We start from the raw sequence: 20,518 nt of genomic DNA, 5'->3' as shown, positions 1-20,518 counted from the left end.
AAAACAAAGATCTTCAACTCTTGTCTTTCCCTCCAGTCCTCTCTTTGGCCGTCAGTGGACCAATGTATGGAGGTAATTAGTCTGATGGTAGCTGCCATGGACATCATTCCGTTTGCTCGGTTCCATCTCAGACCTCTGCAGTTATGCATGCTCAGACAATGGAAAAGGGGATTATGCTGATCTATCTCCGCAAATAGAACTGGATCAGGCGACGAGATTCTCTTTGATGGTGGTTGTCTCAGGAACATCTCTCCCAGGGAACCTGCTTCTGCAGACCTACCTGGGTGATTGTGACCACGAATGCCAGTCTGCTGGGATGTGGAGCAGTCTGGGGCTCGTTAAAGGTTCACTGTCTTTGGACTTGGGAGGAGTCAGTTCTCCCCATAAACATCCTAGAGCTGAGGGCAATCTTCAATGCTCTTCTGGCCTGGCCTCAGTTAGCTTCAGCCCGGTTTATTAGGTTTTAGTCAGACAACATAACTTGAGTGGCTAACATCGGCCATCAGGGAGGAACTCAGAGTTCCTTGGCCATGGCAGATGTAGCCTAAATTATTCAGTGGGCAGAGACCCACAACTGCTGTCTATCTGTGATCCACATTCCAGTAGTGGACAATTGAGAAGCGGATTTTCTGAGCAGACAGACTTTTCACTCGGGGGAGTGGGAACTTCATCCGGAGGTGTTTTCCAGATTGATCCTCAAATGTGGACAGCCGGTGCTGGATCTCATGGCATCTCAACAGAATGCCAAGCTCCCGAGGTACGGATCGAGGTCAAGGGATTCTCAGGCTGTACTGATAAGATGCTCTTGGAATTTCAGTCTAGCATTCCTTTTTCCTCCGTTCGCTCTTCTTCCACGGCTCATTGCTCAAATCAAACATGAGAGGGTGTCGGTGATCCTCATTGCACCGGCGTGGCCTCGCAGGATCTGGTATGCAGACCTAGTGGAGATGTCATCTCTTCCTCCTTGGAGACTTCCACTTCAAGGGCCATTTCTCCATCCAAATCTTGTTTCTCTTAAGCTGACTGGTTGGAGATTGAATGCTTAATTTTATCTAAGCGCGGGTTTTCGGAGGCGGTCATTGAGACCTTGATCCAGGCTTGTAAGACTGTAACTAGAAATATTTACCGTAAGATATGGCACAAATATCTGTACTGGTGTGAGTCAGAGGGGTTCTCGTGGAGTAGAGTCAGGATTCCTAGAATTTTGTCCTTTCTCCAGGAAGGTCTGGAGAAGGGGTTATCTGCAACTACCTTGAAGGGTCAAATTTCTGTCTTATCTATATTGTTGCACAAACATCTGGCGGATGTGCCAGATGTCCATTCCTTCTGTCACGCCTTGGTTAGAATCCGACCTGTGTTCAAGCATGTTACTCCTCCCTGGAGTCTTAACCTTGTTATTAGAGTCCTTCAGTAGGCTCCGTTTGAGCCTATGCATTCCTTAGATATTGAGATGTTACCCTGGAAAGTTTTGTTTTTTGTTGCAATTTCTTCTGCTTGAAGAGTCTCTGAACTCTCTGCATTGCAGTGTAAATCCCCCTTACCTTATCTTTCATTAGTCGTTCTGCGTACTAAGTTAGGTTTCCTTCCTAAAGTGGTTTTAGTTAGGAATATTAACCAAGAAATCGTTGTTTGTTCTTTGTGTCCTAACCCATCCTCTCATAAAGAGCGTTTGCTGCACAACCTAGCTGTGGTACGTGCGTTGAAATACTATTTGCAAGCGACTAAGTATTTTCGCCAGTCCTCTGCTTTGTTTGTCGTTTTTTCTGGGAAACTCAAGGGTCAGAAAGCTACGGCTACGTCTTTCTCTGTGGCTGAGGAGTATAATTCGTTTGGCCTATGAAACTGCTGGACAGCAGCCTCCTGAGAGAATGAGGGCTGTTTCTTCTTCCTGTGCTTTCAAAAATGAAGCTTCTGTGGAACAGATTTGCAAGGCTGCAACTTGGTCCTCTCTCCACACTTTTTCTAAATTCTATAAATTTGATACTTTTGCCTCAGCTGGGGCTTCTTTTGGGAGAAAGGTTCTTCAAGCAGTGGTGCCTTCTGTTTAGGTTCCCTGTCTTGTCCCTCCCTCATCATCTGTGTCCTCTAGCGTGGGTATTGATTCCCACTAGTAATTACTGATGATCCATGGACTCGCCGTGTCATTAAAAAGAAAACGAAATTTATGCTTACCTGATAAATTTTATTTATTTCTTGACACTGTTTGTTCAGACAGTCTTTTTGTTTTGTAAACCTCAGGCACCTTGTGTTGCTTCCTTTCTCTCCTTTTCCTTCGGTCGAATGACTGGGGTTTGAGGGAAGGGAGGTGATACTTAATAGCTTTTCTGTGGTGCTCTTTGCCGCCTCCTGCTGGCCAGGAGTGATATTCCCAATAGTAATTACTGATTATCCGTGGACTCACCGTGTCAAGAAATAAATTTATCAGGTAAGCAAAAATTTTGTTTTCATAATGCCATGCAAAAAGTCAAGACATCCAGTGCCTGAAACAACAAAGCAAACCCCAAAACATCCGTGAACCTCTGCCATGTTTGACTGTAGGGACTGTATTCTTTTCTTTAAAAGCCTTGAGGTTCTTTATCCACCATTCGAACAATCCTTCATTGCAATCTTTGATAATTTTTTCTCGTTTGTCCAGGGAGATTAGCTACAGTGCCATGGGCTGTAAACTTCTTGTCAATGTTGCGCACAGTGGACACAGGAACATTAAGATCTCTGGAGATGGACTTGTAACCTTGAGATTGTCCATGCTTTTCCACAATTTTTGTTCTAAAAATCCTCAGACAATTATTTGCTGCTCTTTCTCTTCTCCATGCTCAGTGTGGCACACAGACACACAACAGAAAGGTTGAGTACATTTTTCACCATTTTAACTGGTTGCCGGTTTGATTTCTGTATTGTCAGCACCTGTTAATTGATACAGGTGAGTTTAATTACAAATTACAGGAGCACCACTAACTTGGAATGCAATTAATTCTTACAATTTTAAAAAGGTGCCAAGAATTTCGTCCAGTCCATTTTTGCAGTTTTGTGTGGAATGTGTCAGATTTGGCTTTTTTTTTCTCTCCACTTTCTTGTGGGATACAAATACAAACAAAATAAACATGAGAATGTCTAAACATTTGTAATTGCAACAATTTTCTGGATGAAGTGGTGCATTATCTGTCAGAAATGCAGGGGTACCAGTATTTGTGGCCATGAGTGTATGTATGTACAGTATCCCACAAAAGTGAGTACACCCCTCACATTTTTGTAATTTTTCTTTTATATCTTTTCATGTGACAACACTGAAGAAATGACACTTTGCTACAATGTAAAGTAGTGAGTGTACAGCCTGTATAACAGTGTAAATTTGCTGTCCCCTCAAAATAACTCAACACACAGCCATTAATGTCTAAACCGTTGGCAACAAAAGTGAGTACACCCCTAAGTGGAAATGTCCAAATTGGGCCCAAAGTGTCAATATTTTGTGTGGCCACCATTTATTTTCCAGCACTGCCTTAACCCTCTTGGGCATGGAGTTGACCAGAGCTTCACAGGTTGTCACTGGAGTCCTCTTCCACTCCTCCATGACGACATCACAGAGCTGGTGGATGTTAGAGACCTTGGGCTCCCCCACCTTCTGTTTGAGGATTACCCACAGATGCTCAATAGGGTTTAGGTCTGGAGACATGCTTGGCCAGTTCATCACCTTTACCCTCAGCTTCTTAAGCAAGGCAGTGGTGGTCTTGGAGGTGTTTGGGGTCGTTATCATGTTGGAATACTGCCCTGTGGCCCAGTCTCCGAAGGGAGTTGGATCCTGCTCTGCTTCAATATGTTACAGTACATGTTGGCCATCATGGTTCCCTCAATGAACTGTAGCTCCCCAGTGCCGTCAGCACTCATGCAGGCCTGACTGTAGGTAAGACACACTTGTCTTTGTACTCCTCACCTGGTTGCCGCCACACATGCTTGACACCATCTGAACCAAATACGTTAATCTTGGTCTCATTGGACCACAGGACATGGTTCCAGTAATCCATGTCCTTGTCTTCAGCAAACTGTGAGCTTTTTTGTGCATCATCTTTAGAAGAGGCTTCCTTCTGGGACGACAGCCATGCAGACCAATTTTATGCAGTGTGCGGCGTATGGTCTAAGCACTTACAGGCTGACCCCCCCACACACACACACCTTCAACCTCTGCAGCAATGCTGGAAGCACTCATACATCTATTTCCCATAAACAACCTCTAGATATGATGCTGAGCACGTGCACTCAACTTCTTTGGTCGACCATGGCGAGGCCTGTTCTGAGTGGAACCTGTCCTGTGAAACCGCTGTATGGTCTTGCCCACCGTGCTGCAGCTCAGTTACAGGGTCTTGGCAATCTTCTTATAGCATAGGACATCTTTATGTAGAGCAACAATTCTTTTTTTTCAGATCCTCTGAGTTCTTTGCCATGAGGTGCCATGTTGTTCTTCCAGTGACCAGTATGAGAGAGAGTGAGAGCGATAAAACCAAATTTAACACACCTGCTCCCCATTCACACCTGAGACCTTGTAACACTAACAAGTCACATGACACCGGGAAGGGAAAATGGCTAATTGGGCCCAATTTGGACATTTCCACTTAAGGGTGTACTCACTTTTTTGTTGCCAACGGTTTAGATATTAATAGCTGTGTGAGTTATTTTAAGGGGACAGCAAATTTAGACTGTTATATAGAATGTACACTCACTACTTTACATTGTAGCAAAGTGTCATTTCTTCAGTGTTGTCACATGAAAAGATATAATAAAATATTTACAAAAATGTTAGGGGTGTACTCACTTTTGTTGGTTACTGTATGTATGATGGAAGTAAATTGGAAAGTTTTGGGAAAAAAATGCTTCTGAATCATGAATGTTTAGTTTTGACTTTACTGTTCCTTTAATATATTCTAACATGGCTAATTACATGCATTTTTTTTAGTGATTGCGTTATTGGGTAACTGTGTGTTTCTATCTAGCTTTGTAACTTGAAGGTGGAGGTAGATATGGAAAAGATTGCAGCAGAAATTGCACAGGCAGAGGAGCAGGCACGTAAACGTCAGGAGGAACGTGATAAGGAGGCAGCAGAGCAAGCCGAACGTAACCAAATTGCTGCTGCTGCCGCCGCCGCTTCTGCAGCAGCTACTGCTGCTGCTGTTGCTGCTGTTGCTGCTGAAGAAGAACCAGAAGCTGCAAAGTCTGAGGAAAAGAATGAGGAGGAAGAGGCCTCTATGGAGACAGGTACTCATTTACTCCATGCCATGAAATTAGATACTGTGCTCTCTTTCCGAATCAAGTACAGAGTTTATATTTTAAGATCTATGTTTATCAATGAAACTAACTTTAATGAAGCCCTTCAACAAGTATACAGAAAATGATTTGGAATTTCAAATATTGCCAAGTGGATTTAATTTGATAATAATAAATATCTCTTGCACCAGTGTCTTGTATGAAGGCAATAACAAACCCCACTGGATCATGAATTTGACTATGTTTTGTCATTTTAACCTCTAAGTTCCATTACATTAAAATTGTAAAACCATTTTTCTTCTATAAGGTACGACGAGTCCACGGATTCATCCTTTACTTGTGGGATATTATCCTCCTGCTAACAGGAAGTGGCAAAGAGCACCACAGCAGAGCTGTCTATATAGCTCCACCCCCAGTCCTTCTCTTTGCCTACTCTAAGTACTAGGAAGGGTAAAGTGAAAGAGGTGATAAAATATTAGTTTTTAATTTCTTCAAGCAAGAGTTTTGTTTTAATTGTTCCCGTTGTGTACTATTTACTCTCAGGCAGCAGATGGATGAAGACTTCTGCCTGGAGGATGATGATGATCTTAGCATTTGTAACTAAGATCCAGTGCTGTTCCCACAGAGGCTGAGGGGGTACAAGAAACTTCAGTGTGAAGAACGTTTTCATGCTATATAGCAGTGAGGTATGTTCAGTAATTTTTTCTGGAGAGATTGTGTATTTCAGAAAGGCTGACAGTATCCCCATGAGGGTAAGGGTAAGCTGTAATCCTAAGAGCTATAGAAAGGCATTACTAAGCTTGCATAAGGGGCTAATTAAAAAATGGTTGACACTGAGTTTTGAATGTTTGTGGGCAAACGTTTTATGAACTGGGAGTGCTGTTAACGTTTTTTGGGCAACTTTGAGGGTACACTTGGCTTATTTTGGGTCTCAGACCCACATGGCTAGTTTAAAACCGCTCTGGTGCGGTTCTTTAAGGCTGTAGAGACATCAAGTGAGATGGGCGGGGCCTTTTTTTGCGCTTCAGATGCGCAGTTCTTTTCACTCTGCAAGTAGCAAGCTCCAACTCCTGAGGGCCCTTGTGGATGTTTTGGGCCAAATCGAAGCTTTAACCCCATATTTGCAATCCCTGAGGGCAGGTAGGCGCCACAGCAGGGATGTGGCAAGGTGCTGGGGGTGTTTTTTCCGGATTTAGGCCTTATTTCAATCCGGTTTGCACAATAAAGGGTTAAATGTTAAATTTTCTTGTGGGGCAAACTTAAATACACATATTGAGTCTATCAAAAATTTGAAAAATTTGGTGCAATTTAAAGCAGTTTTGCAGAACGTCTATGCTTTTTTTTCTCTTAAAGGCGCAGTACCGTTTTTTTAAGATTTTTTTTCACTAAATAAAGTGTTTTCATGCTTGTTTGTAGTCATTACTAGCCTGTTCAACATGTCTGACATTGAGGAAAGTCATTGTTCAATATGTTTAGAAGCCATTGTGGAACCCCCACTTAGAATTTGTCCCTCATGCACTGAAAGGTCAATAAATTGCAAAGAACATATTTTAGCTACTAAAAGTATGTCGCAGGATGATTCCCAGTCAGAAGGGAATCAGGTTATGCCATCTAATTCTCCCCAAGTGTCACAACCATTAACGCCCGCACAAGAGACGTCCAGTACTTCTAGTGCGTCTAATTCTTTCACCCTGCAAGATATGGCCGCAGTTATGAATACTACCCTCACAGAGGTTTTATCTAAGCTGCCTGGGTTGCAGGGGAAGCGCAGTAGTTCTGGTGTGAGAACAAATGCTGAGCCCTCTGACGCTTTATAAGCCATATCCGATGTACCCTCACAATCTTCTGAGTTGGGGGTGAGGGGTTTGCTGTCTGAGGGGGAGATTTCTGATTCAGGAAAGATGTTCCCTCAGACAGACTCAGATATGACGGCTTTTAAATTTAAACTAGAACACCTCCGCTTATTGCTCAGGGAGGTTTTAGCGACTCTGGATGATATTTGACCCTATTGTAGTTCCAAAGAAATTGTGTAAAATGGACAGATTTCTAGAGGTTCCTGCCTACACTGATGTTTTTCCAGTCCCTAAGAGGATTTCGGACATTGTTACTAAGTAGTGGGATAGACCAGGTATTCCGTTCGCTCCCCCTCCTACTTTTAAGAAAATGTTTCCCATATCAGACACCATGCGGGACTCGTGGCAGATGGTCCCTAAGGTGGAGGGAGCTATTTCTACCCTGGCTAAGCGTACAACTATACCTATTGAGGACAGTTGTGCTTTCAAAGATCCTATGGATAAAAAATTAGAGGGTCTCCTAAAGAAACTATTTGTTCATCAGGGTTTTCTTCTCCAGCCTATAGCGTGCATTGTTCCTGTAACTACTGCAGCTGCTTTTTGGTTCGAGGCTCTGGAGGAGGCTCTTCAGGTTGAGACCCCATTAGATGATATTCTGGATAGAATTAGGGCCCTCAAACTAGCTAATTCTTTCATTACAGATGCCGCTTTTCAACTGGCTAAATTGGCGGCAAAGAATTCAGGTTTTGCCATTTTAGCGCATAGAGCGTTATGGCTTAAGTCCTGGTCTGCTGATTTGTCATCAAAATCTAAGCTTTTAGCCATCCCTTTCAAGGGTAAGACCCTATTCGGGCCTGAACTGAAAGATCATTTCAGACATCACTGGAGGGAAAGGCCATGCCCTTCCTCAGGCTAAGACAAATAAGATGAGGACAAAACAAAATAATTTTTGTTCCTTTCGAAACTTCAAAGGTGGTCCCTCTACCTCTTCCCCTGCTGCAAAGGAATTTTGCTCAATCCAAGTCAGTCTGGAGACCTAACCAGACTTGGAACAAAGGTAAACAGGCCAAGAAGCCCGCTGCTGCCACCAAGACAGCATGAAGGGGTAGCCCCCGATCCGGGACCGGATCTAGTAGGGGGCTGACTTTCTCTCTTTGCTCAGGCTTGGGCAAGAGACGTTCAGGACTCCTGGGCTTTAGAAATCGTAACCCAGGGGTATCTTCTAGATTTCAAAGATTCTCCTCCAAGTGGGAGATTCCATCTTTCTCAATTGTCTGTAAACCAGACAAAAAAAGAGGTGTTCTTACGCTGTGTAGAACACCTATATACCATGGGAGTGATCTGCCCAGTTCCGAAAACAGAACAGGGGCAGGGGTTCTACTCCAATCTCTTTGTGGTTCCCAAAAAAGAGGGAACCTTCAGACCAATTTTAGATCTCAAGATCCTAAACAAATTCTTCAGAGTCCCATCCTTCAAGATGGAGACCATTCTGACTATTTTACCAATGATCCAGGAGGGTCAATATATGACCACTGTGGCGTATCTACACATCCCTATCCACAAAGATCATCACCAGTTCCTCAGGTTCGCCTTTCTGGACAAGCATTACCAGTTTGTGGCTCTTCCCTTCGGGTTGGCCACAGCTCCCAGAATTTTCACAAAGGTGCTAGGGTCCCTTCTGGCGGTTCTAAGGCCGCGGGGCATAGCAGTGGCGCCTTATCTGGACGATATCTTAATTTAGGCGTCGACTTACCAACTAGCCAAATCTCACACGGACATCGTGTTGGCTTTTCTAAGATCTCACGGGTGGAAGGTGATCGTAAAAAAAGAGTTCACTTATCCCTCTCACAAGAGTTCAATTCCTGGGAACTCTGATTCGGTGGATATGAAATTTTTTCTGACGGAGGTCAGGAAATCAAAGATTTTATCCATCTGCCGAGCTCTTCATTCCATTCCTCGGCCGTCAGTGGCTCAGTGTATGGAGGTAATCGGTTTAATGGTAGCGGCAATGGACATAGTTCCGTTTGCTCGCTTGCATCTCAGACCACTGCATTTATGCATGCTCAATCAGTGGAATGGGGATTATGCGGATTTATCTCCTCAGATAAATCTGGATCAAGAGACCAGAGACTTTCTTCTTTGGTTGTCACAGGATCATCTGTCCCAGGGAATGTGTTTCAGCAGGCCAGCATGGGTCATAGTGACGACGGATGCCAGCCTATTGGGCTGGGGTGCAGTCTGGAATTCCCTGAAAGCACAGGGCTTGTGGACTCAGGAGGAGGCTCTCCTCCTGATAAATATTCTAGAACTGAGAGCGATATTCAATGCGCTTCAGGCGTGGCCTCAGCTGGCTTCAGACAGATTCATAAGATTCCAGTCGGACAATATCACGACTGTAGCATATATCAATCATCAGGGGGGAACAAAGAGTTCTCTAGCGATGATAGAGGTTACCAAAATAATTTGATGGGCAGAGACTCACTCTTGCCATCTTTCAGCAATCTATATCCCAGGAGTGGAGAACTGGGAAGCGGATTTTCTAAGTCGTCAGACTTTTCATCCAGGGGAGTGGGAACTCCATCCGGAGGTGTTTGCACAATTGATTCATCAATGGGGCACACCAGAATTGGATCTGATGGCGTCTCGTCAGAACGCCAAACTTCCTTGTTACGGGTCCAGGTTAAGGGATCCTCAGGCAGTACTGATAGATGCTCTAGCAGTACCCTGGTCGTTCAACCTGGCTTATGTGTTTCCACCATTTCCTCGCATTCCTCGTTTGATTCCCAGAATCAAACAAGAGAGAGCCTCAGTGATTTTGATAGCACCTGCGTGGCCACGCAGGACTTGGTATGCAGACCTGGTGGACATGTCATCTCTTCCACCATGGACTCTGCCATTGAGACAGAACCTTCTGATTCAAGGTCCGTTCCAGCATCCAAATCTAGTTTCTCTGCGGCTGACTGCTTGGAGATTTTATCCAAGCGGGGGTTCTCTGAGTCGGTCATAGATACCTTGATTCAGGCTCGAAAGCCTGTCTCTAGGAAAATTTATCATAAGATATGGCGTAAATATCTTTATTGGTGCAAATCCAAAGGCTACTTATGGAGTAAGATCAGGATTCCTAGGATTTTGTCCTTTCTCCAAGAAGGTTTGGAGAAGGGGCTATCTGCGAGTTCCTTAAAGGGACAGATATCTGCTTTATCAATTCTACTGCACAAGCGTCTGGCAGATGTTCCCGACGTTCAGTCGTTCTGTCAGGCTTTAGTTAGAATCAAGCCTGTGTTTAAACCTGTTGCTCCGCCATGGAGTTTGAATTTAGTTCTTAAAGTTCTTTAAGGTGTTCCGTTTGAACCTATGCATTCCATAGATATTAAGCTTCTATCTTGGAAAGTTCAGTTTTTAGTTGCTATCTCTTCGGTTTGAAGAGTTTCTGAACTATCTGCATTGCAATGCGACTCGCCTTATCTGGTTTTCCATGCTGATAAGGTGGTTTTGTGTACCAAACCTGGATTCCTTCCTAAGGTTGTTACTAATAGGAATATCAATCAGGAAATTGTTGTTCCTTCTCTGTGTCCTAATCATTCCTCTAAGGAGCGTCTGTTGCACAACTTGGACGTGGTTCGTGCTTTGAAGTTTTACTTGCAAGCAACCAAAGATTTCCGTCAAACATCTTCTTTGTTTGTTGTCTATTCTGGGAAACGTAGAGGTCAAAAAGCTACGGCTACCTCTTTCTTTTTGGCTGAAAAGCATCATCCGTTTGGCATACGAGACTGCTGGACAGCAGCCTCCTGAAAGGATTACAGCTCACTCTACTACAGCGGTGGCTTCCACATGGGCTTTTAAAAATGATGCTTCTGTTGAACAGATTTGTAAGGCTGTAAGATCTTCGCTTCATCCCTTTTCCAAATTTTACAAATTTGATACTTTTTGCTTCTTCTGAGGCTATTTCTCCAACATAGGTGTGTCCGGTCCACGGCGTCATCCTTACTTGTGGGATATTCTCTTCCCCAACAGGAAATGGCAAAGAGCCCAGCAAAGCTGGTCACATGATCCCTCCTAGGCTCCGCCTACCCCAGTCATTCTCTTTGCCGTTGTACAGGCAACATCTCCACGGAGATGGCTTAGAGTTTTTTAGTGTTTAACTGTAGTTTTTTATTATTCAATCAAGAGTTTGTTATTTTGAAATAGTGCTGGTATGTACTATTTACTCAGAAACAGAAAAGAGATGAAGATTTCTGTTTGTATGAGGAAAATGATTTTAGCAACCGTAACTAAAATCCATGGCTGTTCCACACAGGACTGTTGAGAGCAATTAACTTCAGTTGGGGGAACAGTGTGCAGTCTCTTGCTGCTTGAGGTATGACACATTCTAACAAGACGATGTAATGCTGGAAGCTGTCATTTTCCCTATGGGATCCGGTAAGCCATGTTTATTACGATCGTAAATAAGGGCTTCACAAGGGCTTATTTAGACTGTAGACTTTTCTGGGCTAAATCGATTCATTATTAACACATATTTAGCCTTGAGGAATCATTTTATCTGGGTATTTTGATATAATAATATCGGCAGGCACTGTATTAGACACCTTCTTTCTTAGGGGCTTTCCCAAAGCATAAGCAGAGTCTCATTTTCGCGCCGGTGTGGCGCACTTGTTTTTGAGAGGCATGGCATGCAGTCGCATGTGAGAGGAGCTCTGATACTTAGAAAAGACTTTCTGAAGGCGTCATTTGGTATCGTATTCCCCTTTGGGTTTGGTTGGGTCTCAGCAAAGCAGATACCAGGGACTGTAAAGGGGTTAAAGCTTAAAACGGCTCCGGTTCCGTTATTTTAAGGGTTAAAGCTTCCAAATTTGGTGTGCAATATTTTTAAGGCTTTAAGACACTGTGGTGAAAATTTGGTGAATTTTGAACAATTCCTTCATGTTTTTTCGCAATTGCAGTAATAAAGTGTGTTCAGTTTAAAATTTAAAGTGACAGTAACGGTTTTATTTTAAAACGTTTTTTGTACTTTCTTATCAAGTTTATGCCTGTTTAACATGTCTGAACTACCAGATAGACTGTGTTCTGAATGTGGGGAAGCCAGAATTCCTATTCATTTAAATAAATGTGATTTATGTGATAATGACAATGATGCCCAAGATGATTCCTCAAGTGAGGGGAGTAAGCATGGTACTGCATCATTCCCTCCTTCGTCTACACGAGTCTTGCCCACTCAGGAGGCCCCTAGTACATCTAGCGCGCCAATACTCCTTACTATGCAACAATTAACGGCTGTAATGGATAATTCTGTCAAAAACATTTTAGCCAAAATGAACCCTTGTCAGCGTAAGCGTGGCTGCTCTGTTTTAGTTACTGAAGAGCATGACGACGCTGATATTAATATCTCTGAAGGGCCCCTAACCCAATCTGAGGGGGCCAGGGAGGTTTTGTCTGAGGGAGAAATTACTGATTCAGGGAACATTTCTCATCAGGCTGAATCTGATGTGATTACATTTAAATTTAAGTTGGAACATCTCCGCATTTTGCTTAAGGAGGTATTATCCACTCTGGATGATTGTGAAAAGTTGGTCATCCCAGAGAAACTATGTAAAATGGACAAGTTCCTAGAGGTGCCGGGGCTCCCAGAAGCTTTTCCTATACCCAAGCGGGTGGCGGACATTGTTAATAAAGAATGGGAAAGGCCCGGTATTCCTTTCGTCCCTCCCCCCATATTTAAAAAATTGTTTCCTATGGTCGACCCCAGAAAGGACTTATGGCAGTCAGTCCCCAAGGTCGAGGGAGCGGTTTCTACTTTAAACAAACGCACCACTATACCCATAGAGGATAGTTGTGCTTTCAAAGATCCTATGGATAAAAAATTAGAAGGTTTGCTTAAAAAGATGTTTGTTCAGCAAGGTTACCTTCTACAACCCATTTCATGCATTGTCCCTGTCACTACAGCTGCATATTTCTGGTTTGATGAACTGATAAAGGTGCTCGATAGTGATTCTCCTCCTTATGAGGAGATTATGGACAGAATCAATGCTCTCAAATTGGCTAATTCTTTCACTCTAGACGCCACTTTGCAATTGGCTAGGTTAGCGGCTAAGAATTCTGGGTTTGCTATTGTGGCGCGCAGAGCGCTTTGGTTGAAATCTTGGTCGGCTGATGCGTCTTCCAAGAACAAGCTACTAAACATTCCTTTCAAGGGGAAAACGCTGTTTGGCCCTGACTTGAAAGAGATTATCTCTGATATCACTGGGGGTAAGGGCCACGCCCTTCCTCAGGATCGGCCTTTCAAGGCAAAAGATAGACCTAATTTTCGTCCCTTTCGTAAAAACGGACCAGCCCAAAGTGCTACGTCCTCTAAGCAAGAGGGTAATACTTCTCAAGCCAAGCCAGCTTGGAGACCAATGCAAGGCTGGAACAAGGGAAAGCAGGCCAAGAAACCTGTCACTGCTACCAAGACAGCATGAAATATTGGCCCCCGATCCGGGACCGGATCTGGTGGGGGGCAGACTCTCTCTCTTCGCTCAGGCTTGGGCAAGAGATGTTCTGGATCCTTGGGCGCTAGAAATAGTCTCCCAGGGTTATCTTCTGGAATTCAAGGGACTTCCCCCAAGGGGGAGGTTCCACAGGTCTCAGTTGTCTTCAGACCACATAAAAAGACAGGCGTTCTTACATTGTGTAGAAGACCTGTTAAAAATGGGAGTGATTCATCCTGTTCCATTAAGAGAACAAGGGATGGGGTTCTACTCCAATCTGTTCATAGTTCCCAAAAAAGAGGGAACGTTCAGACCAATCTTAGATCTCAAGATCTTAAACAAATTTCTCAAGGTCCCATCGTTCAAGATGGAAACCATTCGAACTATCCTTCCTTCCATCCAGGAAGGTCAATTCATGACCACGGTGGATTTAAAGGATGCGTATCTACATATTCCTATCCACAAGGAACATCATCGGTTCCTAAGGTTTGCATTCCTGGACAAACATTACCAGTTTGTGGCGCTTCCTTTCGGATTAGCCACTGCTCCAAGGATTTTCACAAAGGTACTAGGGTCCCTTCTAGCGGTGCTAAGACCAAGGGGCATTGCAGTAGTACCTTACCTGGACGACATTCTGATTCAAGCGTCGTCCCTCCCTCGAGCAAAGGCTCACACGGACATCGTCCTGGCCTTTCTCAGATCTCACGGCTGGAAAGTGAACGTGGAAAAGAGTTCTCTATCCCCGTCAACAAGGGTTCCCTTCTTGGGAACAATTATAGACTCCTCGGAAATGAGGATTTTTCTAACAGAGGCCAGAAAAACAAAACTTCTGGACTCTTGTCGGATACTTCATTCCGTTCCTCTTCCTTCCGTAGCTCAGTGCATGGAAGTGATCGGGTTGATGGTAGCGGCAATGGACATAGTTCCTTTTGCGCGCATTCATCTAAGACCATTACAACTGTGCATGCTCAGTCAGTGGAATGGGGACTATACAGACTTGTCTCCAAAGATACAAGTAAATCAGAGGACCAGAGACTCACTCCGTTGGTGGCTGTCCCTGGACAACCTGTCACGAGGGATGACATTCCGCAGACCAGAGTGGGTCATTGTCACGACCGACGCCAGTCTGATGGGCTGGGGCGCGGTCTGGGGATCCCTGAAAGCTCAGGGTCTTTGGTCTCGGGAAGAATCTCTTCTACCGATAAATATTCTGGAACTGAGAGCGATATTCAATGCTCTCAAGGCTTGGCCTCAGCTAGCGAGGACCAAGTTCATACGGTTTCAATCAGACAACATGACGACTGTTGCGTACATCAACCATCAGGGGGGAACAAGGAGTTCCCTAGCGATGGAAGAAGTGACCAAGATTATTCTATGGGCGGAGTCTCACTCCTGCCACCTGTCTGCTATCCACATCCCGGGAGTGGAAAATTGGGAAGCGGATTTTCTGAGTCGTCAGACATTGCATCCGGGGGAGTGGGAACTCCATCCGGAAATCTTTGCCCAAGTCACTCAACTATGGGGCATTCCAGACATGGATCTGATGGCCTCTCGTCAGAACTTCAAAGTTCCTTGCTACGGGTCCAGATCCAGGGATCCCAAGGCGGCTCTAGTGGATGCACTAGTAGCACCTTGGACCTTCAAACTAGCTTATGTGTTCCCGCCGTTTCCTCTCATCCCCAGGCTGATAGCCAGGATCAATCAGGAGAGGGCGTCGGTGATCTTGATAGCTCCTGCGTGGCCACGCAGGACTTGGTATGCAGATCTGGTGAATATGTCATCGGCTCCACCTTGGAAGCTACCTTTGAGACGAGACCTTCTTGTTCAGGGTCCGTTCGAACATCCGAATCTGGTTTCACTCCAGCTGACTGCTTGGAGATTGAACGCTTGATTTTATCGAAGCGAGGTTTCTCAGATTCTGTTATCGATACTCTTGTTCAGGCCAGAAAGCCTGTAACTAGAAAGATTTACCACAAAATTTGGAAAAAATATATCTGTTGGTGTGAATCTAAAGGATTCCCTTGGGACAAGGTTAAGATTCCTAGGATTCTATCCTTCCTTCAAGAAGGATTGGAAAAAGGATTATCGGCAAGTTCCCTGAAGGGACAGATTTCTGCCTTGTCGGTGTTACTTCACAGAAAACTGGCAGCTGTGCCAGATGTTCAAGCCTTTGTTCAGGCTCTGGTTAGAATCAAGCCTGTTTACAAACCTTTGACTCCTCCTTGGAGTCTCAATTTAGTTCTTTCAGTTCTTCAGGGGGTTCCGTTTGAACCCTTACATTCCGTTGATATTAAGTTATTATCTTGGAAAGTTTTGTTTTTAGTTGCAATTTCTTCTGCTAGAAGAGTTTCAGAATTATCTGCTCTGCAGTGTTCTCCTCCTTATCTGGTGTTCCATGCAGATAAGGTGGTTTTACGTACTAAACCTGGTTTTCTTCCAAAAGTTGTTTCTAACAAAAACATTAACCAGGAGATTATCGTACCTTCTCTGTGTCCGAAACCAGTTTCAAAGAAGGAACGCTTGTTGCACAATCTGGATGTTGTTCGCGCTCTAAAATTCTATTTAGATGCTACAAAGGATTTTAGACAAACATCTTCCTTGTTTGTTGTTTATTCAGGTAAAAGGAGAGGTCAAAAAGCAACTTCTACCTCTCTCTCTTTTTGGATTAAAAGCATCATCAGATTGGCTTACGAGACTGCCGGACGGCAGCCTCCCGAAAGAATCACAGCTCATTCCACTAGGGCTGTGGCTTCCACATGGGCCTTCAAGAACGAGGCTTCTGTTGATCAGATATGTAGGGCAGCGACTTGGTCTTCTCTGCACACTTTTACCAAATTTTACAAGTTTGATACTTTTGCTTCTTCTGAGGCTATTTTTGGGAGAAAGGTTTTGCAAGCCGTGGTGCCTTCCATTTAGGTGACCTGATTTGCTCCCTCCCTTCATCCGTGTCCTAAAGCTTTGGTATTGGTTCCCACAAGTAAGGATGACGCCGTGGACCGGACACACCTATGTTGGAGAAAACAGAATTTATGTTTACCTGATAAATTTCTTTCTCCAACGGTGTGTCCGGTCCACGGCCCGCCCTGGTTTTTTAATCAGGTCTGATAATTTATTTTCTTTAACTACAGTCACCACGGTACCATATGGTTTCTCCTATGCAAATATTCCTCCTTAACGTCGGTCGAATGACTGGGGTAGGCGGAGCCTAGGAGGGATCATGTGACCAGCTTTGCTGGGCTCTTTGCCATTTCCTGTTGGGGAAGAGAATATCCCACAAGTAAGGATGACGCCGTGGACCGGACACACCGTTGGAGAAAGAAATTTATCAGGTAAACATAAATTCTGTTTTTTGGGAGAAAAGTTTTTCAAGCAGTGGTGCCTTCTGTTTAACCATCTGTCTTGTCCCTCTCGTTCATCCGTGTCCTGTAGCTTTGGTATTGTATCCCACAAGTAAAGGATGAATCCATGGACTCGTCGTACCTTATAGAAGAAAAGTAAATTTATGCTTACCTGATAAATTAATTTCTTCTATGGTACGAGTCCACGGCCCGCCCTGTCATTTTAAGACAGATTATATTTTTTGATTTTAAACTTGTCACCTCTGCACCTTTTAGTTTCTCCTTTTTCTTCCTGTACCTTTGGTCGAATGACTGGTGGGTGGAGATAAGGGAGGAGCTATATAGACAGCTCTGCTGTGGTGCTCTTTGCCACTTCCTGTTAGCAGGAGGATAATATCCCACAAGTAAAGGATGAATCCGTGGACTCGTCGTACCATAGAAGAAATTAATTTATCAGGTAAGCATAAATTTACTTTTTTAAAAACTAGTGAGCCTAAAGAAAAATACCTCCAAATAGATTAATTATGGTGTCCTGCATAGGAATACTTCATATTCTAGGTTTACAAGTAATTTATAGCAAATGAAGGCCAAATACTATTTTATTATAGGGTGGCATTATTGGTTCAATGCTAAAATTTGGTCACCCAATCTAAAACCTCTAAAGTTTTATATTTGGAGAATATAAACACAAGGTATCTACCTAGTTGTATTTTCACACTTTATATTTAACCCTTTTATTGCCAAGAGCAGAAAATAAATTTAGGGATATAAACAACACTTTATTGAAATAAAATTATATAAATAAACTTTATTTAAACAATTATACATTTATATATTTATACACTTTATTAAAATACATTTCACACTTTAAATCACAGGGAGAGAACTCATAACCATGAGGCACTTTTTTGGGCATCACTGGATTTCCTTACTCCTGATTTAATCCAGTGATGGCCCAGTGATCCTGATACCAGCATGTATTGCAACATGCAAGTATCTAGGCTTACTGTTACTGTACTGTTGCTGGAGATGTTCACACGCAGGCATCCAGCAACAGCATGATGCACGCTGATCATAGGCACCTCGCTGATAGGCATATTAGCTATACTTTATTTGTTAGGCATGCAGAAATAGCTAGGTCTCTAACAGCCCATGACACAGCCGCTGTACAGGGCATGGCACGTGTTGTTGAGGAGTTAAACTTGTAGGTGGAAAGATGCTACCTTGATGTCCGAATATAATGCTTACTGTTAGTATTAACACAAATGCACCTTTTTTGGCGGGGTGGGGGTATCTAATAAAGCCCATCTTCCGCACATGATTTAGAAAAAAAGTGTTTGCCACTTGATTTAGACGTATAATTTAATTAACAGATTACAGTACAGGGGGGAAATCTGTTTTAACAGGTGGTTGCAAGAATAAAACACTGTGCAGGAATTTCTTTCCTCTTGTTTGCATGTTAGCTTAGCAGCCTATGTCAAGGCAAGCACTATAGGCAAGTCCTACTCATATGCATTTTAAATATTATGCAAAATATTCACAGCATTTTTAATGAGAACATGCATGCTTATTTATAAGCCTGTAGGTATCTGTTAGTTAATAGTGGATGCATATTGCAAAACTAGAGAACCTATTGCATGGCTAGGTACTCTCTCTAAACTTTTATATGACAGGGAATTTTTGTACCATGTTTTGGCCAAAGCATGTAAGCTGTTAGAATAAATAAAATTCCCTGGCATTTTGGTAAAACTGATTGTAAACTTTTAATTTATTATTCCAGAAGATGCACCTTCACTACCCCCTCCAGAAGAGACTAGTGAGACCCAGCAGAATGGAGAAGAGGGCACACTGACCCCAGAGGATAAGGAGAGTGGGCAAGAAGCTGTGGACAGCACCCTGGATGAAGGTACAAGCGACAGCAACACAGGGTCAGAGAGCAACAGTGGTACTGTGGAGGAGCCCACTCCAGATCCTATAACAGAGGAAGGAGATAGAAAGGACTAAGCTCCAGATCCCTTACAGATGTGTTTTTGTGTTGTCATCTGTGCCACTCATGCATGGGGAAAGGAGCCTCAAGCCATTCCAAAACTGTCAGACAAGCAAGACATGTAGGATGTATACTTAATGACTTTTGTTTTTGTGGTCAGCATTGGTGGTTGCAATCCTAAATGGATGAAAGGGTTTACACTGTTAGGCTCTAGAATGGTAATAAAGCAGTAGTAAATCCCCATTTGTGATTTTATCCGAGTCAGGGAAGCAGCCAACAGGAATGAGACCTTTGTAGCTACAGTTATGTGGCTGTAAATGAGAACTTTATACTCTTTAAAGCCAGCTGTATGTGTTAGCAAAAGTCCTGTGTTTTTTTTTTTTTTTTTTTTTTTTAATAACCTTGGTTCAAATAAAGACACTTCTAAAAACCCTTTGTTTTCTTTTACTTATACAGCATACCATTTAAAATAGTTGAGACTAAAAACTGCTGGTTCAACTGCCGTTTTTAACTTCCTTTTAGGAGAAGACCTGAAGGTGGTAAAACATGATTTCTTTTTATGTTCCTTTTATATTTAATTTCCTAGTATTGATGTACTTTCAAGTACACACCTGACAACAGACACTCTATCAGTACTGTCTGTGTAAAGTTAATGAACCAGTAAATACAGTAGATTTGCATAATCAACAAATGCACGATAAATAGAAAATACAATAGCACTTAGTCTGAACTTCAAATGAGTAGTTGATATTTTTTTTTTCTGACATATTTTAAAGTTATGTATTTTCACTCTTCCTGTATTACTTGACAGCCATCAGCCAATCACCAATGCATATACGTATATTCTGTGAATTCTTGTACATACTCTACATACTAGTAGGAACTGGTGACTCAAAGTGTAAATATAAAAATACTGCACATTTTGTTAATGGAAGTAAATTAGAAAGTTATTTAAAATGTAATACTCTATCTGAATCATGAAACTTTAATTTGGAATTGATTGTCCTTTTAAATAAAATATAGGTAATACAACAATTTCCACAGCACCGCTTAAAATAAAAAATACTTAATGTATTATTTATTACAAATACAAGCAATGCGACGTTTCAGCCCTACAGGCCTTAATCGTGCTATTATTACCCCCTTAAGGACCACAGCACTTTTGCATTTTCTGTCCGTTTGGGACCAAGGCTATTTTTACATTTCTGCTGTGTTTTTGTTTAGCTGTAATTTTCCTCTTACTCGTCTACTGTACCCACACATATTATATACCTTTGTTCTCGCCATTAAATGGACTTTCTAAAGATACCATTATTTTCATCATATCTTATAATTTACTATAAAAAAATTATAAAATGAGAAAAAAAATGGAAAAAAACTCACTTTTTCTAACTTTGTAGCTCTTCCATTCGGATTGGCTACGGCTCCGAGAATCTTCACAAAGGTTCTGGGTGCTCTTCTGGCGGTACTAAGACCGCGAGGAATTGCGGTAGCTCCGTACCTAGACGACATTCTGATACAAGCTTCAAGCTTTCAAACTGCCAAGTCTCATACAGAGTTAGTACTGGCATTTCTAAGGTCGCATGGATGGAAGGTGAACGAAAAGAAGAGTTCTCTCTTTCCACTCACAAGAGTTCCCTTCTTGGGGACTCATAGATTCTGTAGAAATGAAGATTTACCTGA

General features: G+C 42.8%; 1 protein-coding gene across 2 annotated transcripts in view; it reads left to right on the top strand.

Moving 5' to 3' along the window:
- Positions 1-19,268, top strand: part of SMARCE1 (SWI/SNF related, matrix associated, actin dependent regulator of chromatin, subfamily e, member 1) — a 90,201-nt gene extending 70,933 nt beyond the window's left edge. For both annotated transcript variants that reach the window (XM_053698465.1, XM_053698456.1), the window contains exons 10-11: positions 4,983-5,244; positions 18,629-19,268. In XM_053698465.1, coding sequence (XP_053554440.1) covers positions 4,983-5,244; positions 18,629-18,852 — 486 coding nt within the window. In that variant the 3' untranslated portion in view covers positions 18,853-19,268. The remainder of the gene's footprint in view (positions 1-4,982; positions 5,245-18,628) is intronic.
- Positions 19,269-20,518: the final 1,250 nt, after the last annotated feature.

This window comes from Bombina bombina, chromosome 1, assembly GCF_027579735.1.
Source record: "Bombina bombina isolate aBomBom1 chromosome 1, aBomBom1.pri, whole genome shotgun sequence".
Classification (NCBI taxonomy): Eukaryota; Metazoa; Chordata; class Amphibia; order Anura; family Bombinatoridae; genus Bombina; species Bombina bombina.
Note: the sequence above shows the minus strand (reverse complement) of the source record. Positions and strands in the feature narration are given on the sequence as shown.